This window comes from Hippocampus zosterae, chromosome 20, assembly GCF_025434085.1.
Source record: "Hippocampus zosterae strain Florida chromosome 20, ASM2543408v3, whole genome shotgun sequence".
NCBI classification, from domain to species: domain Eukaryota; kingdom Metazoa; phylum Chordata; class Actinopteri; order Syngnathiformes; family Syngnathidae; genus Hippocampus; species Hippocampus zosterae.
The window spans coordinates 5,926,674-5,947,656 of record NC_067470.1 but is presented as its reverse complement, the minus strand read 5'-3'; the positions used below and the strand labels follow the sequence as shown (position 1 = coordinate 5,947,656).

General features: G+C 44.2%; 1 protein-coding gene across 9 annotated transcripts in view; it reads right to left on the bottom strand.

The window, feature by feature from the left end:
• The window catches only part of ntng1a (netrin g1a), a 54,957-nt gene that overhangs the window by 18,805 nt on the left and 15,169 nt on the right, over window positions 1-20,983 (bottom strand). For all 9 annotated transcript variants that reach the window (XR_007960412.1, XM_052054967.1, XM_052054971.1 and 6 more), the window contains exons 3-4: window positions 13,633-14,276; window positions 1,086-1,258 (exon numbers count right to left, since the gene is read on the bottom strand). Coding sequence is in view for 8 of the 9 variants with exons in the window: in XM_052054967.1 (XP_051910927.1) it covers window positions 1,086-1,258; window positions 13,633-14,276 (817 nt within the window). In the remaining variant the exon portion in view is untranslated. The remainder of the gene's footprint in view (window positions 1-1,085; window positions 1,259-13,632; window positions 14,277-20,983) is intronic.

The following is a 20,983-nucleotide window of genomic DNA, read 5'->3' as shown; positions in this document are numbered from 1 at the left end:
CATTTTACCCCCCCCCCCCCAAAAAAAACCCAAACTGTTTGATCCACGAATTGGCCAGTACATTTCCTAGTTAAATCGCTCCATGTACAGCACTTTGTATGCAGCGATGGCTGTTTGAAAGTGCTCTATAAATACTGTTGACTTGACTTGACTAGTTCAATTAGGATTGGTTGTCATCATCCAGTCTTCATCATGCGCTTCTCATTTTGACATCCCTAAACCAAGATGACACCTAAGAATTGATCAAAGTACCTCGCCATGACGAGGCTTCTCAGAGGGAAGTTGCCTCTGAGTGTTGCAGAGAATGTCACCAGTTGCGACTGAGTGTCGCGATACAGAGACCGGAAGAGTCACAGAAAGGCATAGAAGCGGACAAATTGGAAGTTTCGGTAGTGAATTGCTTTTCGTGCAAAATGTTCTGAAACAGTGAACAATTAGATTGAAATGTTAATTGGAAGTCAAATTAAGTTCACCAGTAAAGATTGTTTGAATTAATTATTATGTTTTTTTTAAATTAAAAACACTCAAAGACTATCTCTTAGTAAACTGGGCCTTTCATCCTATGCACAAATAGTTGCTCGAGTTGAAATGTTTTTAGCGATGATATTTGAAGTTACACGATTTGCTGACATTATTGTTTGTTTCCAAAATTGTAGGGCGATATTTTTTAATTTTTGTGAATAATTTTGGCAATAGGTGACGTCCATTCTTCCCCCCCAAAATTGTGCATGTAACGGTAGACCGGAGTCAATTTTGACACATTTCTTTCAAAATAAAACAAAACAAAACCAAAAGAAAAGCCTGAATTTACGTTTTCCTTTGAAACTGCGTTAATTGTCTCGCGTTACCTTGAAGCACTCTCAGATAAGTCATTCTTTCACTTTTCAAACTGTTAGCGTCAGATGTCAAAAAATGACATTGCGGAATGCTGCTAATTGGGTATCAATTCTTACCAGCCGTCTGCACCCCAAAGTCTTCACTTTCCTTCCGTCTTTTGTCTGTCAAACACCGGTCACGTGACCCCCCCCCCCCCCCCCCCCTGTCACTATTACGAATCAGCCGTGCGAGTGTGTGGGCGTACTCACATATATTCGCAGTGCCTTTCGGGATGGGCAAGTAGGAGCCGGCACTCCACGCTCTGCCTTGGTAGTTCCTCTTACAGCGGCCACAATCGGGCCCGGTGGTGTTGTGCTCACACTCGCAGCTCAGCTTCTCTTTGTCAAACACGCAGCTGTTGGCGTGAAGGTTGCACTTGCACCTGTCAAAAATGGTGTGTGTGTGTTGGGGGGGGGGGGTAAGGGAGACAGGGGCAGGGTTGAAAAATGACATGTCAACATGAGTCAAATTTACACTTCAGGACTTTATATAGTCGGACAATCCAAGTGGAGGTACGCGTGTCCTTGGCTGAAGGCGACATAAAGCAGATAAAACAGTCTCCACTCAGACTTCAAGAGGGATTCAAAGGCGGCAGGTGAGTCTGAAAGAAAAAAAAAAGAGAAAACCTGGCTTCTTTATATCCCTTTTTCCGTCTGTTCTCACTAAGGTTTAATTGTCCCACAGGAGGATGCATGGCGGGTGCAAGGTCACCGCCGATAGTTGGGGGATTGGGCGCGGCAGAAGGACAAAAGGCTGAGCAGCAACACAAGCCCACTGAAACACCGGAACAGACACGGCGAGAATGAAAGCGAGGAGCTCGTAATTCTGAAAAGGTAATGAATAACTCAAAGTTAGCCGGCGGGCAGCGTGGGGCCACATCTACACTTTCCGTGAGGGATTAATATGAGATGAGCTCTCAGAAGCATATTTTCGGTCTTGGAAAGGAGGGACTCCCTTAAGGTGCACTAAATCCTCACTCGCACCCAGCTCACAGTACATTCATTTAACAATGGACTCGACAAATTCATTTTCGCCCGTCCCTCGGAGAGCACTGCGGAGATATCATTACTTTCTTTAATTAATGAGCGCCATCATTCGCCTTGTGATGTACTCGCAGAAAAATACATCAACCGTAATACATAAGCGGGAAGCATATTTTAAGCAATTGGCAATCCCCTGCAAACGTCGAAAAAAAAAAAAAACAGTGACACTTGATTTTTCTGTCGTTTAATTATTTGACACGTTCCATTTCGGTTTTAAGGTGCCTTAAAAGTGTGCACTCGCGAAAAGCAATTGAGATTGGAATGTAAAAGAGCACGACTCAAATATCGGAAGACCGTGCGGAGAAAATTTGCTTCGAGGTCACGTTAATTTCCGTGATTTGTGATTACTATCGCTTGCACATTCAAAAGTTTCCGTGCTATCCACGGCTCCGTCCCGCGGCCCTCAACAATGAGATGGGCGGTCAGAAGTCGACATGATGGGAAAATGGAAGATATGCAAAAGCTCAGCAGAAGGATGGCTCGTTTTTCAAAGAGAATTCATTGTTGCTAAGTTGACTGTGACTCACAATCCAACAGCAATGCTGGCCGCGACTTCCACCCGGCATGACTCACTGTAGATTAGAACTGTGCCTGTTTTTCTTTCTTTATTTCAGGAGAAAAAAATCCTCAGGCGGGCTCGATGGCAACATTCATAGTCTGGTTTCAAGGCGGCCTTTCATTCAGCTTTTCAGGTGAATGGCATGTCGGGCGCTTCCAGATGGCGATGTTCATGAAGGTATTGAAGGGCCAAGATGACACGGACAGCCCCCACAGTGGTCGCCGACGTCAGCGCGAGAACCTCCGGTGACAGCTAGCTCACCCTTTATTTACCAAAGCTTAGCCTCAAGCCAGAATGCACATGACAGTTGGAGGAAAAGCCGAGTCTTAAACCACTCGCTTCTTGATATTCAATGTCTCCTACTTACCCCGAATTAGCGGCGTGTCTTTTGAGTAGGATTAGAAACTTTCAGGTCAGTCAAATACCCTCGATAACAAACGGCATTCGGAGCAACGGGCGACAAACGGCGTTATAAATGAACGTATCGTTGAAATCGTGGTTTCGTGCAGATGAGGATCAGTGAGTTATTCGTGCTTTTTATAAAATGATCGGCCGCGTTGAGAAAAAAAAACAAAAACAAAACAAGGGGACGTTCACTCATTGCCAGTATGTGTTTGTGTGCACTGAGCCCTCCGTGGTTAAAGCTTCCACTTATTACAACATCACTGACATTTTAATCGGAGCCGAAAGACGATTGCGCCGGCGGCATTGTGACGGAGGCTGCCAGTTTGGCCCACGGGCTGTCAGAGGCACACCGTGGCTCCGAACGTTCACATATATCCAGTGAGGTGCCGGCACCCAAACGCATGACAATTACTCATGTATGTCATCATTTGTGATACCGTAACAGTTGTGACATGTAAATGCGAAATCAGGATATAATTAGAGTCTAACACGGTACAGCCTCCAATTTGTGTCCACTTAGAGTAATTCCTCGATTGCGGCGTACCTCTTCTTCCAGGATCAAAAGTGATGACTGTCGAGGTTACCCAAGCGACAGCTTTGAGGGTACTGTATTATTATAGCGACATAACATTTTATCTCGAAAAATACAATTTTGTACGCCCCGCCTCGCCCCCCACCCCCTCAGAGTGAATAGGCAAAAGCACACAAGGTGGGCTGAGGTACAAGATATGTGATGAAATGACCTTGAGGTGTGGGCTCACGTGATTTGTCAACAGTGGAAGAGATAATTGCATCGCACCAAAGGAACCACACAAAACACTATTTTTGTCTCAGGTGATCTCCCCAAACACACACACACACTCCGCTTCTTTGATACACAACCCCCCCCCCCCCAATCCCCCCTCCGCGTCGCATAGCTCGCAGCTGCTTCTGTGTCCTGCTCCGCGTTACCTGGTAATTGCCTTCGCCACCGCTCACCACCAGCCCGCGGTGCATTGTGGGAAGCGCCATTTCCCCTCGGGATGGGCCTAAGTCCTCAAACCTGCCGTAATGATATCCTTCTTCACCCAACCTTTCTCAAGCATTCAAGTGGAGGGTGTGGGGGGGGGGCATGCAGAATACGAGTAAATATAAAACGATTGATGGCTGCTGCGATGTTATAGACGCATAGTAAACATGAAATAATACAAACTCTTTCCACCGGCTTTTAGGCAGCACCTGCGGGTATTTTTCATTAAGAGAATAAACATCTTGCACTGGAGAGACTTCTTGCCAAGTAATGACTTGAATATGAAAATATAGCGCAGATAAATCTGAGACCCGGCAGTGCCGCTTCGTATTATATAAAACGATACACCCACCAGTCACGTCAGTCGGTCGCCGCCGCCAGGTCTCGCCTAAAAGCTGTTTCTCTCTGTCGCGCTTTTATTCATTGAATGCAGCTTACTTGCCCACAACGTCAGTTGTGCCAAAATCCGCGCCAAAATGAAGTTTTTTTGAAATCAATTTTGTAGCTTTTCCTGTCAACAAAAAAAAAAGAACACCAAAAACAAAACAAAAAAAAAACAACAGTGATCAAAATGGGACCTGTAGCCCTCGCTCTAAACAGAAATAACGCTTTATACCGTTTACTATGATGCGGTGCAGTTCTCCATCACCACAAACTGCAACTAGAAACGGCTGTTGCATTTTTGATACCTTTTTATTTTTTTATGATCCGGGTGAGTCAGACTTTCACCACCGATGGCGGTTGAATTGACTACAAGTCCTTGGAAGCAAAGAAGCGTGCAGAGCTCCAGGTTGAGCTGAGGTCAGCGATAAACAAATGGAAAAGAAACGACACCGGTTACATTCGGTCACTTGACTATTGCCGTGAATACGTCGTGCAGAGATCGATAGATTTTCGCTTTTGGAGAACTCTGTCAATATTGTTACTATATTTGTAAATTCTCACATTATTATTAGTACAAAAATATTCCTTCTTGCTTCATATCCACACTTGATCAGGCCAACAACTTGATGGCTTGCGACATGAAGGGAAACAAAGCACTTCCCTTCATCAATCAAGCCGTGCTGTACATCAATCAAGGCTGCAGCCTCCACAAATGTATCCTGTTGGACACGCGACCGAAGCTTGAGTCGATCAGAAGGCGTTTACTACCTGTGACACGCCAAAGAAGCTCAACATCGTCAATATGTCGGCCACACCGATACGGCTGTTGGCTGTGCACCAAGTGACAAGCGAATTTCCTCTAAGTAAGAAAACTCCATCAGTGGAAGAACAAACCGAACCGTCCGCGAGTAGTGTACAGTCTATCCTATGAATAATAGAAACAACTCCAAGCCCTTTAATATAGTCATCAAAAAACATTCAGAGACTCAATGCTAAAGTGAACAGCCATTACCCTCCGGTAAGCGTTTTCCTGTCACTTAATACTGATGTCTGGACGAGACTTTTCCCATGGCAACAGCCACCAGGGGCCAAAACCGGAGCCCGCCGCTGGGCCCGAAGAGCAGTTGTAATTGCAGAAAATGTTGGCAGTTTCCCAGATAGCGAAGAGGTGAACTCTCCGCTCCCCTAACATGTCTCACCTCTCTTAATCCCAGCGCGAGGTACCGTGGGAGCTTCTACCTGCCTTGATAGAGCAGCCGTTAATGGTTCCGCTCTGATGAAAAGGAAAAGAAAAAAAAAGAAAGGAAAAGGAGGTTTTTCTTTTCCCTGTGTTTAATGACGTGAGCCGTTGAAAATGTACGACGAGCCGCATTTCGTATTGCCGCTGACACCTGCTTGTTAATGTTCGTTGTAAGAGGTCAAATATGGCAGAGGAATATGAACTTGCAGATTTAGCTGATCAGGAATGAGGCAATAAATCGAAGGTCGACGTCGAGCTAAACAGTTTTAATGCTTCCAAACAGAGAAGACCAGCCCATTGCAACAAATGAAATGACGCATGTCGTCGGCCCCCGTAAGCACAGCAATTCACTTTTATTGGTCTTTACTCTTATTTTAATCTGACTACATCCTCCGTGAATTTCTTTTTCATTTAATACCAGACAACTGTACAAAATGTTAAAAAAAAAGTAATAACAAATGTGAAATTTGACTAGCTTTTAAATAACAAACGTGACATCTGCACTAAAATGTAAAAAAAGGGCCTTTTACCTTAGTACTTCTCCAAGATATGTATTTGCCATCAAAATATGCAAAAAAGAAAAAAAAAAGAATACTAGGTTTTATCTCTTAACTCATCTTCAGCATTATTTAAAAAAAAAAAACAACAACAATCATCTCCACAGCAAAACCCACAAATGTGAATGGGGGTGGGGGTGGGGGGGACAAACCCAACTTTTCTTTTCTCCCCCGTCCTTCCTTTTCCTCTTTTCTCTGTTGCAACCCTTTTGTTTGCGTCCGCTTTGCTCGAAGGGCTAACGCGCCGTCGGATGACCGCGCATAATAAGCGTCTGCATTCACTGGGCTTTGTGCGAGAAGCTAACTCTGAATCGCTTTTCATGACTCGATGCTCCCATTACCGAGCAGTTTTTTATTCATCAGTCGTCGTCGTCTCCAGTTCAGAATCAAATGTCTCGCTTGGGAAAATCAGGGTGGGAGCACATGGACCCCGTTGTCATGCGCATGTGTGAGGGTGCACGCATTTGGATGAATTATGCAAACAGAAAGGGCATGATGGCTCAGCCGACAATCTTGGTTGGGAATGTTTCTGCCTCAATTTAAGACTAGAAAAAGAAACACATAATGTGTGTTCGTATTAACAACATTGTCTCCTACTCTCTATGCTAATACATTGACCTATATCGTATATACAGGATGCAAAAAGGAGATAGACTCGACATCTTATCCTGTAGCCCTCACCTGGAGATGCTTTTATTTGGATGTGCACGGACTTCCGTTTTATCAACTTAGCAACCTCCTTACGATATTTCGTATTCTTTCTGACCTATCTAGCAAAAAGAAATAAATAACTGGACTATATTTTTAGAGCACATTAATCAACAACGGCAGCCGAAAGCAATGCGCATGAATGAAATTGAACATAAAGTAAGAAAAGTGGTTCCTTTTAAATAAACACCTTCAAATCTCACCTTCAAAAACATTTTTTAAAAAGCAATTTGTTGACATGAAGACACTCCTGAAGTGCCTCCATTGTGTCATTAGACTGAACTCTCACACTCCGTAGTTTTGCCACCTGCTTTTTCCCCCAGTGGCCAATTTGTGCTCACATTCCCCAGAGGAGGGAGAGAAGACATATGCCTCTTTCACATCGCCATACTGGAGATTCTACTTGTATTTCCATCTTGTTGCACAATCCACATGCTGTGTGAAGCTAGGAAAATGAACGAGGGGAACATGACTGAGGTCTCCACGGAAAAGGACTGAAAAGGAAATCCTCGCACATCAGGATTTTGCAATATTAGCCGATATACATTGATGTTTACGCATTACCGAATGAGATCTTGTCTGGCTTTTCATGTATTTCTTGCAGTAATTTCAAACGTGAGTCTTGCCACGTGTCTCCACTAGTTATTGAATCATCAGTGGGGCCGTGGTGTTGAGTCGTGGCAGGAGGGGGGCGGGGGGAGTGGCGGAAGGCAGCAAGTGAAGGAGAGGTCAATGAGGGGATTAGTCATGAAACCCTGACAGCGGGGACCATTACGAGGACGGCTACAGCCCGCAAAGACGGGGACAAGACGCGCCGAAAAAAGACCTCTCCATTAATGGAATGGGTCAGCGCATGAATGTTGAATGTGGTCTGTCGACAGTGAGAAAGAGGAAAGGCCTGACGTTTCGGGCAATTGACAAATGGCCACTCCAGATTGACAGATTTTGCTTCAGACTATTATTATCATCATCATCATCATCATCATCATTTTTGTTATTATGACTATTATTGAGCATGCCATCCTTTTCATTGTACTCGTCATCACAATATTTTTTTTCCAGCAATTGATGCATGTGATCAGAAAACACTTGTCACATTAGACATTCAGTAAATCTAGAATATAACGCGAGTAAAAAGTCTTAAAGTATCTGATATTGGGCGGACTAAAGTACTTTCTAGTATTAGAAATTTATCTCAGCATTTGTAATGTTTTTTTAATTGATTTTAAGTGTATTTGTATGTATTTGGTTTCCTCAATGGAGTATGGTAGTTCAAGGTCTGCGTTTTGGCGAACACTAGCCATAAAAACTGGTTACCTACCGACTCATTTTCATTAGGGAAATGTATCAGAATTAAAGTATGCATTGAATTGCAAGAATTAACAGAAAAGTGAAATGCGCTTACATAAAACTTTTACTGAAGTAGAGCAATGGAATATTTGTATTCTGTCACAAGATTGCATTTCGTCCAGCCGTGGAATGAGATTAAAGTGTAAAGAAGCATTAAAAAAAAAATCTAATCCACCCACCCAAAAGCAGGAAAGGGATTTGTTGAGGTGTTGTGCGTGCCGTCATGTCATCCGCTGATAAAATCTTCATATCACTTGTAGCTTTGCTTGGTCTATCTCGACAGCAGCACGACACCGCCGGTCTGTGATGAATAGCGAGGGACTGCATGGCGAGTGCAGCTTTTACAAGTTCAATGTCGGCGACATCGGCCCTTATCGCATGAATTTATTTGGGCATCAATCTTTCAATGAACTTGATTTGATCTCAAGGTGGAGCAGCTCGGTCCGATTTACGCACAGTTTGCAAGACGTGGCTTTCATTCATTTTTGCCGAAAAATATAATTTGCTGCCTGGAACATGCAAAGGATTGAATATGGGATATGACATTTCAAGCTAAAGTATGGCTGTCTATGTGACTCTAAACAGTGGATAGATATATTTTTTAAAACCTCATATTTTATATTTGGTTCACTGACCAAAAAATAAATAAAAATGGAAACCTTGCACAGTTTACTTTTGAAGGCTCACATTCTGATTTGGGGTCCAACCAGTTGATAAGATCCAGTATCTTCTATCGCCTGAGGAAGCGCGAGAGGGAGAAAGAGAGAGCGTGCGGTGAATCCTACACAGCTCCAGCGACACAAGTCCCGCGGCTGCCATTCAACTCGGTTTTGGGAGATACTTGCTGTTGTGGCCGTTGTTTCCTACAGCAGATTCTTTCAGATTTTTCCATCTTCTTGGCTACCATTCTTGCTCTCCTAAGCTATTGGACCTTGTCGTTGTTGTATGCAATCAAAACATGCTTTTGAGCCTGTTACGGTATTTGACTATTGTGAATGTATGCCAAAATATTATTGATGTATAACAGCAATAACACATAGAACGATTGCAGGGGGGTTTTGTTTGTACAAATTTCAGCCAATGCTGGGCTCCTCCTAATATTGCTTTGGCAGCAAACTTGAATCAGCCAGGAACCAGTCGGAGGTAAACCATCTATTGTTTGGGTTTGGAATATTAAAAATGCAGTCCAATCGCTTTAAGCTGTATTGTGTGTAGAAATGAGCAACTCAGCAAACGGAGACTAAGCAGTCAAAATCATCCCTTGTTCATCCTGCTATTGGAATGTGAAAATGGTAAGCAGGGAAGAGGCAGATAGAAGAGGCTTTAAAGGAAAAAAGGAATCCACCCGCGCTTGGGAAAAATGTGGAAACAGAGTGTGACACAAAGGTCCACCTTAGCCCTTGTGCCTGTTCCCCTACTAAACACGGAGGACAGAAAAGTGACTTGACAGATGTCCTTGAACACCAAATTTAAAGTCCCCTGAAGCAACAGAGATCCATTTCCTCGACTCGGATATAATCCCAGCTTGATTATAGAAAAAAAAATTTTGGGGATGTAAGCAGATGGTCCACCTTAGCGGGACCAGTTTAGCTGAACTTTCCAGCAAACGTGACACTTTCCCACATGAGGACTCGTCATGTGGTGCTGATGTCAATAGTCTAAAATGCAGAGCATAGCACGTCGATAGATGCTTATGGTGGCAGGCAGGGAGTGGGAGATGGAGTGTGTGGGGGGGAGATGGACTAAGGAGACAAGACAAGTGGAATGACTTATTCAACAGGGAACTGGACAGGAAGAAACATGAAATTAGCACAAATAGATTATCTGTCGACTTCAGGCTGGCCTAAGAGCAAGCCAAGCACTGTGGAGGCAGAGAGTGAGGGAGGGAAAAAGGCAGATTGACTTCTACGTTTCTCCCTTAAGGGAGAGCCATCACTTACCAAACTGCTGATATGTACATCCAGCAGCGCTCGCGTGCACTTGACTACGATTAAAATGCACCAACGGAGTGAGGACAAAATCAATGCAATGATTATCGTTTATCATTGCTATCCTTCCATGACACAGGTACAGAACAGGGAGACAACTGCAGTCCATGTCTGTCCAAACGGAAAATCTACACTAATGTATCCCCGAGCTACAGCTTCAAGACACACACCGACATATTTATCCCCAAACCATAAAAGTGTCCCAGGTACCACCTCAGTAGGCTGCCCTATTTTCACCAAAGGTACGATGATGCCCCTTCAGAAAGCATTCCAAACTGCCCACATCAATTTTGGTTCGCATAAAAGGTCCTTAGAAAATCCAAACCAAACCACAAATGGTTTTGTGGTCCACCACTAGACCGAATAAAACACGTTTTTCTTTCCTCTGAGCTGAAAGGTTGGTGGTTCCGTCAAACGTTATGATATTGACTGATTCCACCCTTCGAGTGTTTGATCCACGTCGGTACAATGCAAAAAAAATAAATAAAACTTTCACACAAAAATGTCCTAAAAAGTGAGTCTTAGGTCTTCTTTGTCAGACACCCTCTTGCCTCGGCTTCCTGCTAGGCACACAGCTGTCATTCCAACTCTGATTCCAGGCTCACACGTTAGGAGCTTTGGGGGTCGGCTTCAACCTGCCATTCCACGGGAAAAAGCAGGAAGGAAACGGGGCTTTGATATTCCAGGTGAAAGGCTGCCATGACAGGGTATATATATGTGGAAGCTTTGGAAATTGAATTTCAACCTCCAAAAGGACAGAGAGAAACAAAATGTCCTCTTACCAGCAAGAAATTGGGTTTCTGCGTCATCCTTTCATGGCTCAGTGGGAGAAAAATTTTGGAGGGATGGCACAAACCTGAATGGAAAGTACCTTTTGCCCTTTAAAAGTCCTCGCCAACTTTTGTAATCAAAAGATGCAAGAGAACTTTGATTTAAATGTGCTCAAACATCCAATCGACAGTTATCAGCATTGGTTCTTTCATGGCTCTGTGATTGTTGTTTATCCCTGGAGTGGAGGCACAGGAATGGAAAGGGTCCGCAACTTCGTGTATAATTCAAGACAGGGAACCACAGTCCCCTCACAGACATCTGTCCTATGGACGGAAGAAATAGAGCGAAACATGGGGACGGGGGTTGAGACAGGGAAGGGAGGAAGGGATCCTTTGGTGGGCCCTTCTGCTTTAATTACATTGTATTGATCACAGGCGAGATGGTAGGGAGAGGTGGGGGGGGGGGGGGTCATTTGGTGAAATTGCCGGCTGCCGTTACTGTAAAGATGTAGGAAAAGAGGGCCTTTGCAATTACGTTAAAGTCATACGGTAGATAATTAGAAAATCCTCAGAACCTTTCAGGCTTTCTTTTTCCATGCCCCCGTTTAGCATAGCTGTACAATAAAAATTACAAGGGTGTCAAATTCATTTAAGTGCTGGGCGGCTTGCATTGTTAACATCCATCACACGGTTGCATGCTTGGTTGGATTTGAAATTCTCTGCATTGATTTCTTTCAATCCAAGCGCCTGTAGTACGGTACCTTCCAGTAATAAAGCCCAGTCGAAGGCTCATCATGCATGAAACCCCCCGCCATTCACTTCTGCTTTCCTCTAGACGGGCATGCTTCTGCAAAGTTGGACTTTGTTCCTTTTCTAGGTTGACCTACTTGAGAAAACAGCTTTGAATCCTTTCTTTGTTTTTCACACTCCTATGGAAAGACCAGAAAATCTCGGAGCTCTCCTACGGAAATTCTCCCTCCTCCCCACTCCTCATTGCTGATCCAGGCGGATGGGCAAATGTGCCAGATTCAACCTCCCTGCCCCAGCAAAATCGCTCCCGTCGAGTCTCACAGAACTGTAGTCCAAGGGGTTAAGGAGCTTACGTCTCGTATATGATGCATGAAGAAAGGAGGTGAGCGGTAATTTGCCATGGGAGGGGAAAGCGGAGAGTGAAGCCTCCCAGTCTAAAGTGGATCTCATTATGGCTGAACTGCAAGTTACCTTTGGTAAACAGCTGCGCACGTTCCTCGGGAAAGCATCAGTCTCCCAGCGGCGAGCTGGAGAGCGGCCGTGGCCCGATGACACTGTGCGGCCATTGCTCAAACCTACAGCCCCATCGCCATCGCGATGCGTCGGTTTGGTCTTCGTCGTTCGAAAAATAGGCTGCACGTTTTACACACCGGTTATAATGGACATTGAATCTCTTTCATCTCGTTACAGAAATTTTACACGAATGAGAAAAGAGAAAAACATTTGCAATCGTTAACGTCATATCATGCACCGGTATATTCGGACCAATTCAGGCCAGCTACTGTATTCTAATGCCACAAAGTTACTGATTTTTACATAAAGTGGACCCCTTTTTTTTTAAACCTGCCCTCTTCAGCCGATTGGTCATGCGAATGGGTGGAACTGTATCCCTTGGGTGGCGTTTGAAATCCCCCCGCTGTGGTTGTATGCATTTTGATATTGAAAATGGACTACGGCAGGTCCGAAGCCGGAGGGCAGTGCCAGTTGGCACTCCCGAGTCACACGGGGATCAGACACCGGGGTGAGAGATCGTTTTGACCTTGTATCTTTTGCAATGCATTGTTGTGCAGTGAAATTTCAACCTGCCTCACAGTTATCGATTTGAGGTGTTCTTTCATTACAATTTAGAAACAACACCTTTCGACACTTTCAAGCAATTATGAAGGGCTTTTTCAAAAAAATAGATGTTTAATTCCCAATTGTCATTTAAATAACCTCTTATTCACTCTTATGCATGTACCATTGCTTCACTTAAATAGAAGCACAGTAATGAATAATGCTCCCATTTGTTGTCATTCTATCTTCCGCCATGTTGTGCCACAACAATAGTTTGGAGCCACGTTCAGCTCGCATGACCCTGACACATCGTACTGTAAGCTGCAAGCATACACTTGCATTGTTGTGATGTTTTGCCGCGCCGCGCGTTTTGTACTGCAATCCTCTCAAGTCTGAGGAGCCAAGCAAGCGTGATTAAATCTTCATCGCTACACTGCTGCAACCGCACTCACATCTGTCAAATTGAAAAACCACAAAGTGTAAAACACGGCGTAAAACACATCCGCTTAGGTTTGCGCCGCAGTGACACACAGTTGTGCTCAAGATGCGGGGGGGGGGGGGGGGCTTTTGTGAGTGTTAATTGCACAATGACATCTTGTTTCGCACGTTACGTGACCCACTGACCACTGCGGAAGCAAGAAATCAAAGACTAATTACGACCCGTGGTGACCTGGCTGCTAGAATTGTACCTCTGATGTTTACCACAGTTAAATGCTCAGACAGCTGACTGTCAGCAAACTGTATACCGATGACTGATTTGTCTACTTGGTAAAGTCCCACTCGCGGTTTCCCATATTTTCCCCGTTGGCTAATTATAGCGCATTTGAACAGAGGTTTCCCAGATTTGGATTGCTGGACAGCCATTAAGTAACTATTCCCAAGGCTTGTCTTTCCAATCATTTTCTCACAAATAAGTGCAGGAGCATCGAGTTCTTACCTGCCCTGGACTTTAATGTCAGAAATGGCGTAGAAGTATCTGGACAGGTTGTTCTCATCCACCATTGTGGCTCCAGTGGCAGGTCGCAGCAGACGGATTCTCAGGTCGGTGATGGTGAAAAAGTCTCGCAGGTTCTTGGTGGTGTCCAGTTGGCCATAAAGTGACGCCATGTTGTGGAGTTGCGGACCGGCGAACAGCGCAAAGCGGTCCTTGATCTCAAAGCGAACTGTTTTGTCATACTTCCACACATAACCTCGAGAGTAGTCCTCAGTGCAGATGATGTCCAGCAGAGTATGCTGGGTCAGATCCTGCACCGTCTTGGGCTCCATGGTGAAGGCATCCAGACAGTCAGTGGCATAGAACTGATAGGGCTGCCAGCTACGTCCATAGTCCAGCGACTTTTCCAGTACCATCTGTTCTGGTCTGCCTGACTCAAACGTGAGGACGATATCATCTGTCAGCTCGATGGTCTTGTTCCAAGACAGCGTGATGTTGACCAGGAGCGCCTTTGGATACCTTTTCCAGGACGTGGACTGCCAGAACGTCGTGGGGTTGCGTCCCTCGATGTCAAACATGAGTTCCGGAGGGTGGGCGAGCTCCTCAGTACTGGCGTCACATTCATTATTACACATGTAGGGATTTTCCTATGAATCGAAAAACAAAACAAAAAACAATCATATGTTAAGTGGAGTGAATTAAAAAAAAAAATCAACAAACCGATTTGGAAGCATATTCTGTGAAAGCCCTTTTTGATGATAAGGCAGCGTTAACCTAGTATTGTTTTCTCTTGGCTTTTATTGATTATTTCGTCACAAATATATTTATACTGTATGTATGTTATCTTTTATCTCGGCAGGCTAACAGTTAGTTAGATTAAGAAACGGCTTCATTCGGCTAACGGGTTTTTCCTCGTCCTCCATGGCAAGGTGACAATGAGACAGCAATCTCGCAGGCCTTCTAACTGTTGGAGGGCCCCATTAATATCCTGCCTCGACCATCCCCTACAGGCATATTCCTGCTCTGGGAAGTCATGACTGTGAGGTGGTTGAAGGCTGGATGGCGCTGGAAAATTCCGCCCAGGTGTCTTAACACAATCTCATGGTGGCGCATTAAGGTGTGACATTAACTGCAGCATCTGGTGCATCTGTGTGTGTTTGGCCTTGTGGTAAGTTGAACATGCAAACTTTTCGCAGCTCATAAGTTCAATCGCTTTCGATCTGAGACTACATGTATGAGAAAATCATTTTGCCCAAACTAGAAGTCCCTCAAGATAAATTGAAAGAGAGCAGTTAATGCCCTGAGGCATACCGTAAAAGACAGGAGAGTATTTGTTCATGTCTCGTAAAGCTGTTGCAACAGACTGCGGTAAAATGTCCCCTTGGCAATCGTAAAGGGCTCGCTAATGGGTACAAAGCAATTATTTCAACAAATCACGGACATATTTCATCTAGGATTAATCAGATCAACTAAAATATGGAAATCTAATTGGCATACAACGCATGTATAAGTGAACAATGGCAAAACTCAAGGGACTTTACTGACTTGGTGAAAGCCTTTTATAATGTAGTTGGCAAAAATGTAGAATTGCACTGACGCATACTGAGAGAAAATGGATTGATCACTTTGCCCTCCTATAAATTGTGGGGGGTCAATTTGACTGCATTCATTGGTTAGCATCCCCAAGTATAGGATTGCCATATTTTTTTAATTCTTTGTTTCATGACTTTTCTCGAATTGAATGGGCGCACCTTTGAAAATTAACATGACAATATGTTTTTAATGTCCCATACATATGTTGGACGCATCTGCTTTCTTTTGGGTCATTTTGACCCCAAGCTGTTTTCGCTGGATGACACATATGAGCCATATGGACATGTTACACACATTTGTTCTGGGTGTTTTGAATGATACCGAGGCCACAGTAAAATGCAATTTTATCATCTTCACACCTAACATATCGTCACTAGATATGTCCAAACATAATCGCTTCCTGTGCCCCGAGGGGCTCAAAAATGTGCTGCGCGTTAAACTCTGCAACCTTGGCCAGTCGTCCAGCACATTCCTGAACCCACAGGTTAAATATATTTTATCGCCGCTACTTGTCTCCCACGCTTCAAAATACGGCCTTTATGTAGATCAATAACCTCGACCCGGAGAAGAGGAAAGAGATAAAATGCTGAGTGTACAGCCTCATGAAAATCGATGGCAGACATCTGTGTTTTACTGGAGGGGAACCTGCGAGGCCTCCGTTAAGCAATTAACAGTGTGGCACAAGCGGAAATAATTGACCGCACCCTGAACGCAGCGTAGCAATAATTACTGAAGATGTTTGTACAAATCCCACCGGGGTGTTGGGTGGTTTCAACCGCCACAGAAAAGCGAGCCAGAAGCCAGGTTTGCTGGAGCACTTAATTGCGGTTGATGTCGTCACAACACACTTGGTTGGATCAGATTAGAATAGAGATTCTACTGCATGCGTGTGTGCATGTGTGTGCGTGTTGTGTTGTTGGCAGGATACCGCTCTGAATTCCAATCGCATTGTCCACATTACTGTCAAACTGTTAACCTAATTTAACGGCCAACGAGAAGGATAAAAATCAACAATGTCGTAAACACAGGCTCATGAATTTGATTGCAGACTCTATTCAGCAGCACTTCACAGAGCCAGAGCCGTTTTGGAGTGCTCTGGCGGCGGAGAGGGAGATTAACGCTTGCTCTTTATGTGAGGGGCTTTTAGACACATTACAAAACACTTGTCGAAATTAATTTTCATCTCAAACGTTTGCACATGAAGATACATTACGCATTTGGGTTCGGGCATTTGTCACTGAGTGTTTGATTAAAGATCAGTTTGTCATCATCACGAATATATGAAATGCAGTGGTGCCTTGCGTCACAAGTTGACAGTCATTTATTGCTTGACCACACTCTTGATTCCAAACCGTTGTTCCTCAAATCACCTTTCACACATTGGAATGATGCACCAGCATGAAGATCCACAAAAATGATCGGCGAAAAAGACAAAGATGTGTCTGAGCTTTACAACTGTGTCCGGTTTTTAAACTCAGATACGGTTGTGGCGCTGACAACCTTGGCCTGTCGACACTTCAGCCATTGATGGAGGATGGGACTTGAGGGAATATAAATTTACTGCCTGCTGAGAAGACATCAAGATGGATGGGCTCCCACCAATCAAATCAATCTGTATGTGTGACAGATGTGTCAGACGTATGGCTCAGACAGCAAATTGAGCCCAGCCTGTGGCATCTATTCTTCTTCTCTTCCTTTGTGTCCTTCTTTCTCGATTCATCTTTCAACATAATCATCGCATATGTGCCGGTGTTTTTCTGCATTTCAATCAGACATATCTGCTTCTTATTAAAATGGCAGAATCTGAAGTATTCGTCCAGGAGTCTTAAAGTCGGCTCTACGCCGGGGGTTTTGTTCACATTTGAAAATGGTTTGCAAGAGTCTTTCGAAAAGGTCTCCGATAGTTTTATGTCATCATATGACACACCTGACACGAGTGGCTCGAGAATATTCCGGCATGCAAATGAGAATCACCTTCATCATGATGAAGATTGGTCTAATTAGATGGTTGCTTATATATGATAGCCCATTCATTCACAATGAACACGGTAAGCAATCGTGCACGTTTTCTGTTGTCTTCACTTCAATTGAGATGTATGACATTTTCAACGTGTGAAGCAAAAATCCGCTTTCAGATATGTTGCTAACGAATGCTAACAAAGCTTTTTCTTCCTCGATAACTGCCTCATAGCCACCCATCTCATTTTGAAAATTCTCCCTCTTCCCACCCATGCCTTGAGTGGATCAGCCATTGCATCCTACGCCCCCCCAACCCCCCACCCATCTCTCTCGCTCCCTCTCCCATGGTGATAGGTGGTGCAGACAGAAAGAGGGGCTTAACCTGGACGTGGAATGAATATTGGATGCCACTGTGACAGATTACAGTGGTAATAGACACCCGGGCCAAATCCTCACAAGGATTACAATCATATTTTCAAATGGTTCAGGGTCGGACGGAGGTCGCCCAGGTCTGGACTGCGGTCAACAAGGTGGTAGTGGAGCACACACACACACACACATACCAGAAATTCACGCCTACTTCTGCCGGTATTTATCTTTCATATGCCTTTTATGTCTCCCGGCAGACAATGGAACCGGGATGAAGGACTGAGTTCAATCTTTGAAATGGCTATAATTGTTTTTGTAAAACACAGACCGAGAGTGTTGCACCAACCCTAGGTGTTCAACAATTCACTTTTTGTTTTGTGGCCCCCAGTGGGAGAGATCCAAGACAGCGTGAGCTCCTCTGATTCACCGCCTTCCGTACGGGTGCGTGGCTGTCATAAACAGAGGGGAGCTTATGAGGCAGGACCATGTGTACATGTCCCCTATTTCAGTGCCTGTCAATTTGGGAGATTCACGAAGCTTAAAACAATAGTAGAGTGAGCCTTCAGTCGTTGCCCTTTGCATTTAGAGGATATAAAATACATTTTACATTCCATTATCTTTTATATGGGGTATCGCAATCATACGGTTTGAAGGACAGGATGATGGCCCCGTGCTTGAGAGTGGAATTGTAAAAGTCGCACTCGAGGGTTAAGTGCGTCGCTAACGCACAGAGTTCATGGCTGTGGCAGCCCGACGCAATGTGGAAGAACTCCAATTGTAAACGAGACAAAACTCTTGCGGTTGAGAGCCCCGACCTCAACCCCATTACAACACCTGCACTCTTGGATAAATGGACACAAATGACCTCAGACACACCGAACAATTGCAGAAAATCTTCCCAACTGCAAGAGTAGGGCAACATCGATTTTCACTTTCTGTTTATGGAGTGGCTCGGTTTTCTAATATAGCTGTCTCAAAGGAATACGTGTCCCAAGAGAATACCTTTCTCAATCAACCTGTCCTGTTCGATAATAGAAGCGGTAATTGTTTCCTCACTTTTGAAGCCTCAAGAGCTGAGGCTTCGTCAAATGGTCACCGCCATTGCATCACCCCACAACAGTCCCTCACCACTGTTACTTGTAGTGGTAGCATTCTACTTGGCTAAAATCCAACCCAATGTTTCAAAACATCATGAGCACAGGGTGAGGAAGAAGACAGAACGCTGATATTCGGATTCAAATTATGCAATGCGTCATAAACAAAGGAGAGATAATCAATAAGTCTGTCGTCATGTTCACTTAACGTTGCAAAGTGAATCAGCTTGGGGAGACACAAGAAAAGGAACATGTGCTATTCTGCAGGATTTGCTGCAATCCGTGTCATTACCAATGATTTTTTTTAATAACAAATAAAAATAAAAACAATCGTGAAAAAAAATCATACAACCGTGCACACATAGGAATAGTACACGTCAGCGTCTCGAGCATGCATGTAAACCAAGCACCTTCTAATCATCTAAGAGGGCTTTGCTGCATTTAGTGAGGTGTCAAAAAAATCAATCGGTGGTCATTTTACGGATTCACGTTTTCCTTATTTTTTTCCACGCCACCCCTCAAGTCGCATTTTATTTATTTAAGTCTTCGTTTTGAAGACATGATTAAAATCAATATTGTGGTTAGACCGAGCAGTCCCTCTGTGGATCTTTAACTGGGCATCGCGTCGTTGGGATTCAGCTCCAGGCCCCACTGTCAGATCACCGAAGGGTCTATTTCTTCATTCTAAAGGGAGACTTTCTTCTTTTTGTCCTTATATCTCTCACTGTGTCTCTTTCACTGCATGCCTTCCACCCCCCCCCCCCTGCCCCCCACCTCCGAATCGAAGATGATTGACAGATGACTCTGGGGGCGGAAAAGGAGCTTGGGCTTTTTACTTTCTCTGAGCTTGGAAGATCATGACACTCGGACATACTGACAGGCAAAGTGTCCTATTGCGCAAGACACACACACACACACGATTCCTCATCACCCATCAGGGTTAAAAGAGTCTGTAAAATCAAAATAAGGGTGGGGGGGGGGGCAGAATAGAGTTGTGCAGCCGCTACTGATTAATTACAAGTGGATCCACTTGCATTCCCAACAATGACTGCAATCATCCACTGTAATTATAATTCACAATTTTCAAAAGTGACTCAAGAGTGTGCTCTACCAGTTGATTGTGACCGAGCGCCTGATGATTGCGATGATATATTACAGATGAGAGGGACCCAATGGTTTACGCAACCGAAAAGTACATTTTACGGGGCCACGGGGAAAAAGTACACTAATCAACTCCACTCTGTTGAAATTAAAGATACATTAAGCACTCTGTTAGTGATGAATTAAACCAAGAGATACAAATTAATGAGCCCACACAGAGCAGCGTGTTTGTGTGCGCATGTCGAGGGGTTGCCCGTTTGTCGAATTCCATGTGTACGTTTCTGGTGCCAAACGCAGCAGAAGCACACTGGTTTTAGGCTGCAATCCTCTTTAATGAGGGATTAGATGCAGGGGTTGATCTTGTGAGCGCTCTGCAGACTCATGCTCATTAGATAGTCGGGTCGGGAGGGGCTTAAAATAGCAGAAATAAATAGCAGAAATAAAGGAATTGTCCATCTGCAAATGACAGAGTGGGCTTGCAAGAAGTGCTGCGTGCGTTCTTAAAATGTGATGGCTTTCAAAATGATGCTGGCTTGAGGCGGACAAATCGAACATAAACAAAAGAGAATCAGGCCTAATGCATTTTTAAACAACAACATAGTTTAGTCGTCAGTCCGCTAGCTAAATGCGAAATAGCGTCAATGTTACGGTGCCACAACCCCTTGGGCACAAGGGGTTGCTATTAAAATACACATTGCAACAATTCAAGTTATGAGGGTGTTGAATGGATAAATGCCATTTCCATTCATTTCAATGGGAAAATATGATTTGACGGGAGTGTTTTGAGTTACAGTCACCGTCGCAAAAAGAAGAAACTTCTCAAGGCACCACTGTATTTGGACGCTCAGCAAACACAGTTACAAATGTTGTGATTTGGTTGGGATTGAGTGCATCACGCAAAGAGATTCATTTCACCTTTCGTCGATCTTGCACAATGGAAAGCAACATTGTCAGATTCAGGTGAGGTGAATTTCAGGTGGGGGTACCTTTATATCTATTATAACCGGCTTCCTTTTCTTGATCTATTATTCTGTAATTCTGCACCCACACAAAAAGCAAGGCGTTTTTTTTTTTCCCAGTGGCGCAGAACAATAAAAATATTCAATGGCACAGTGAAACGAGGTGCAACGCTGATTTCAACACCCTGGTTGTGCTCCTCTATATGTACTTCTCCCCACATCCCCCCACCACCACCACCACCCATCTGCACCGACTCTTCCTTTATTTATCCTCTCTAA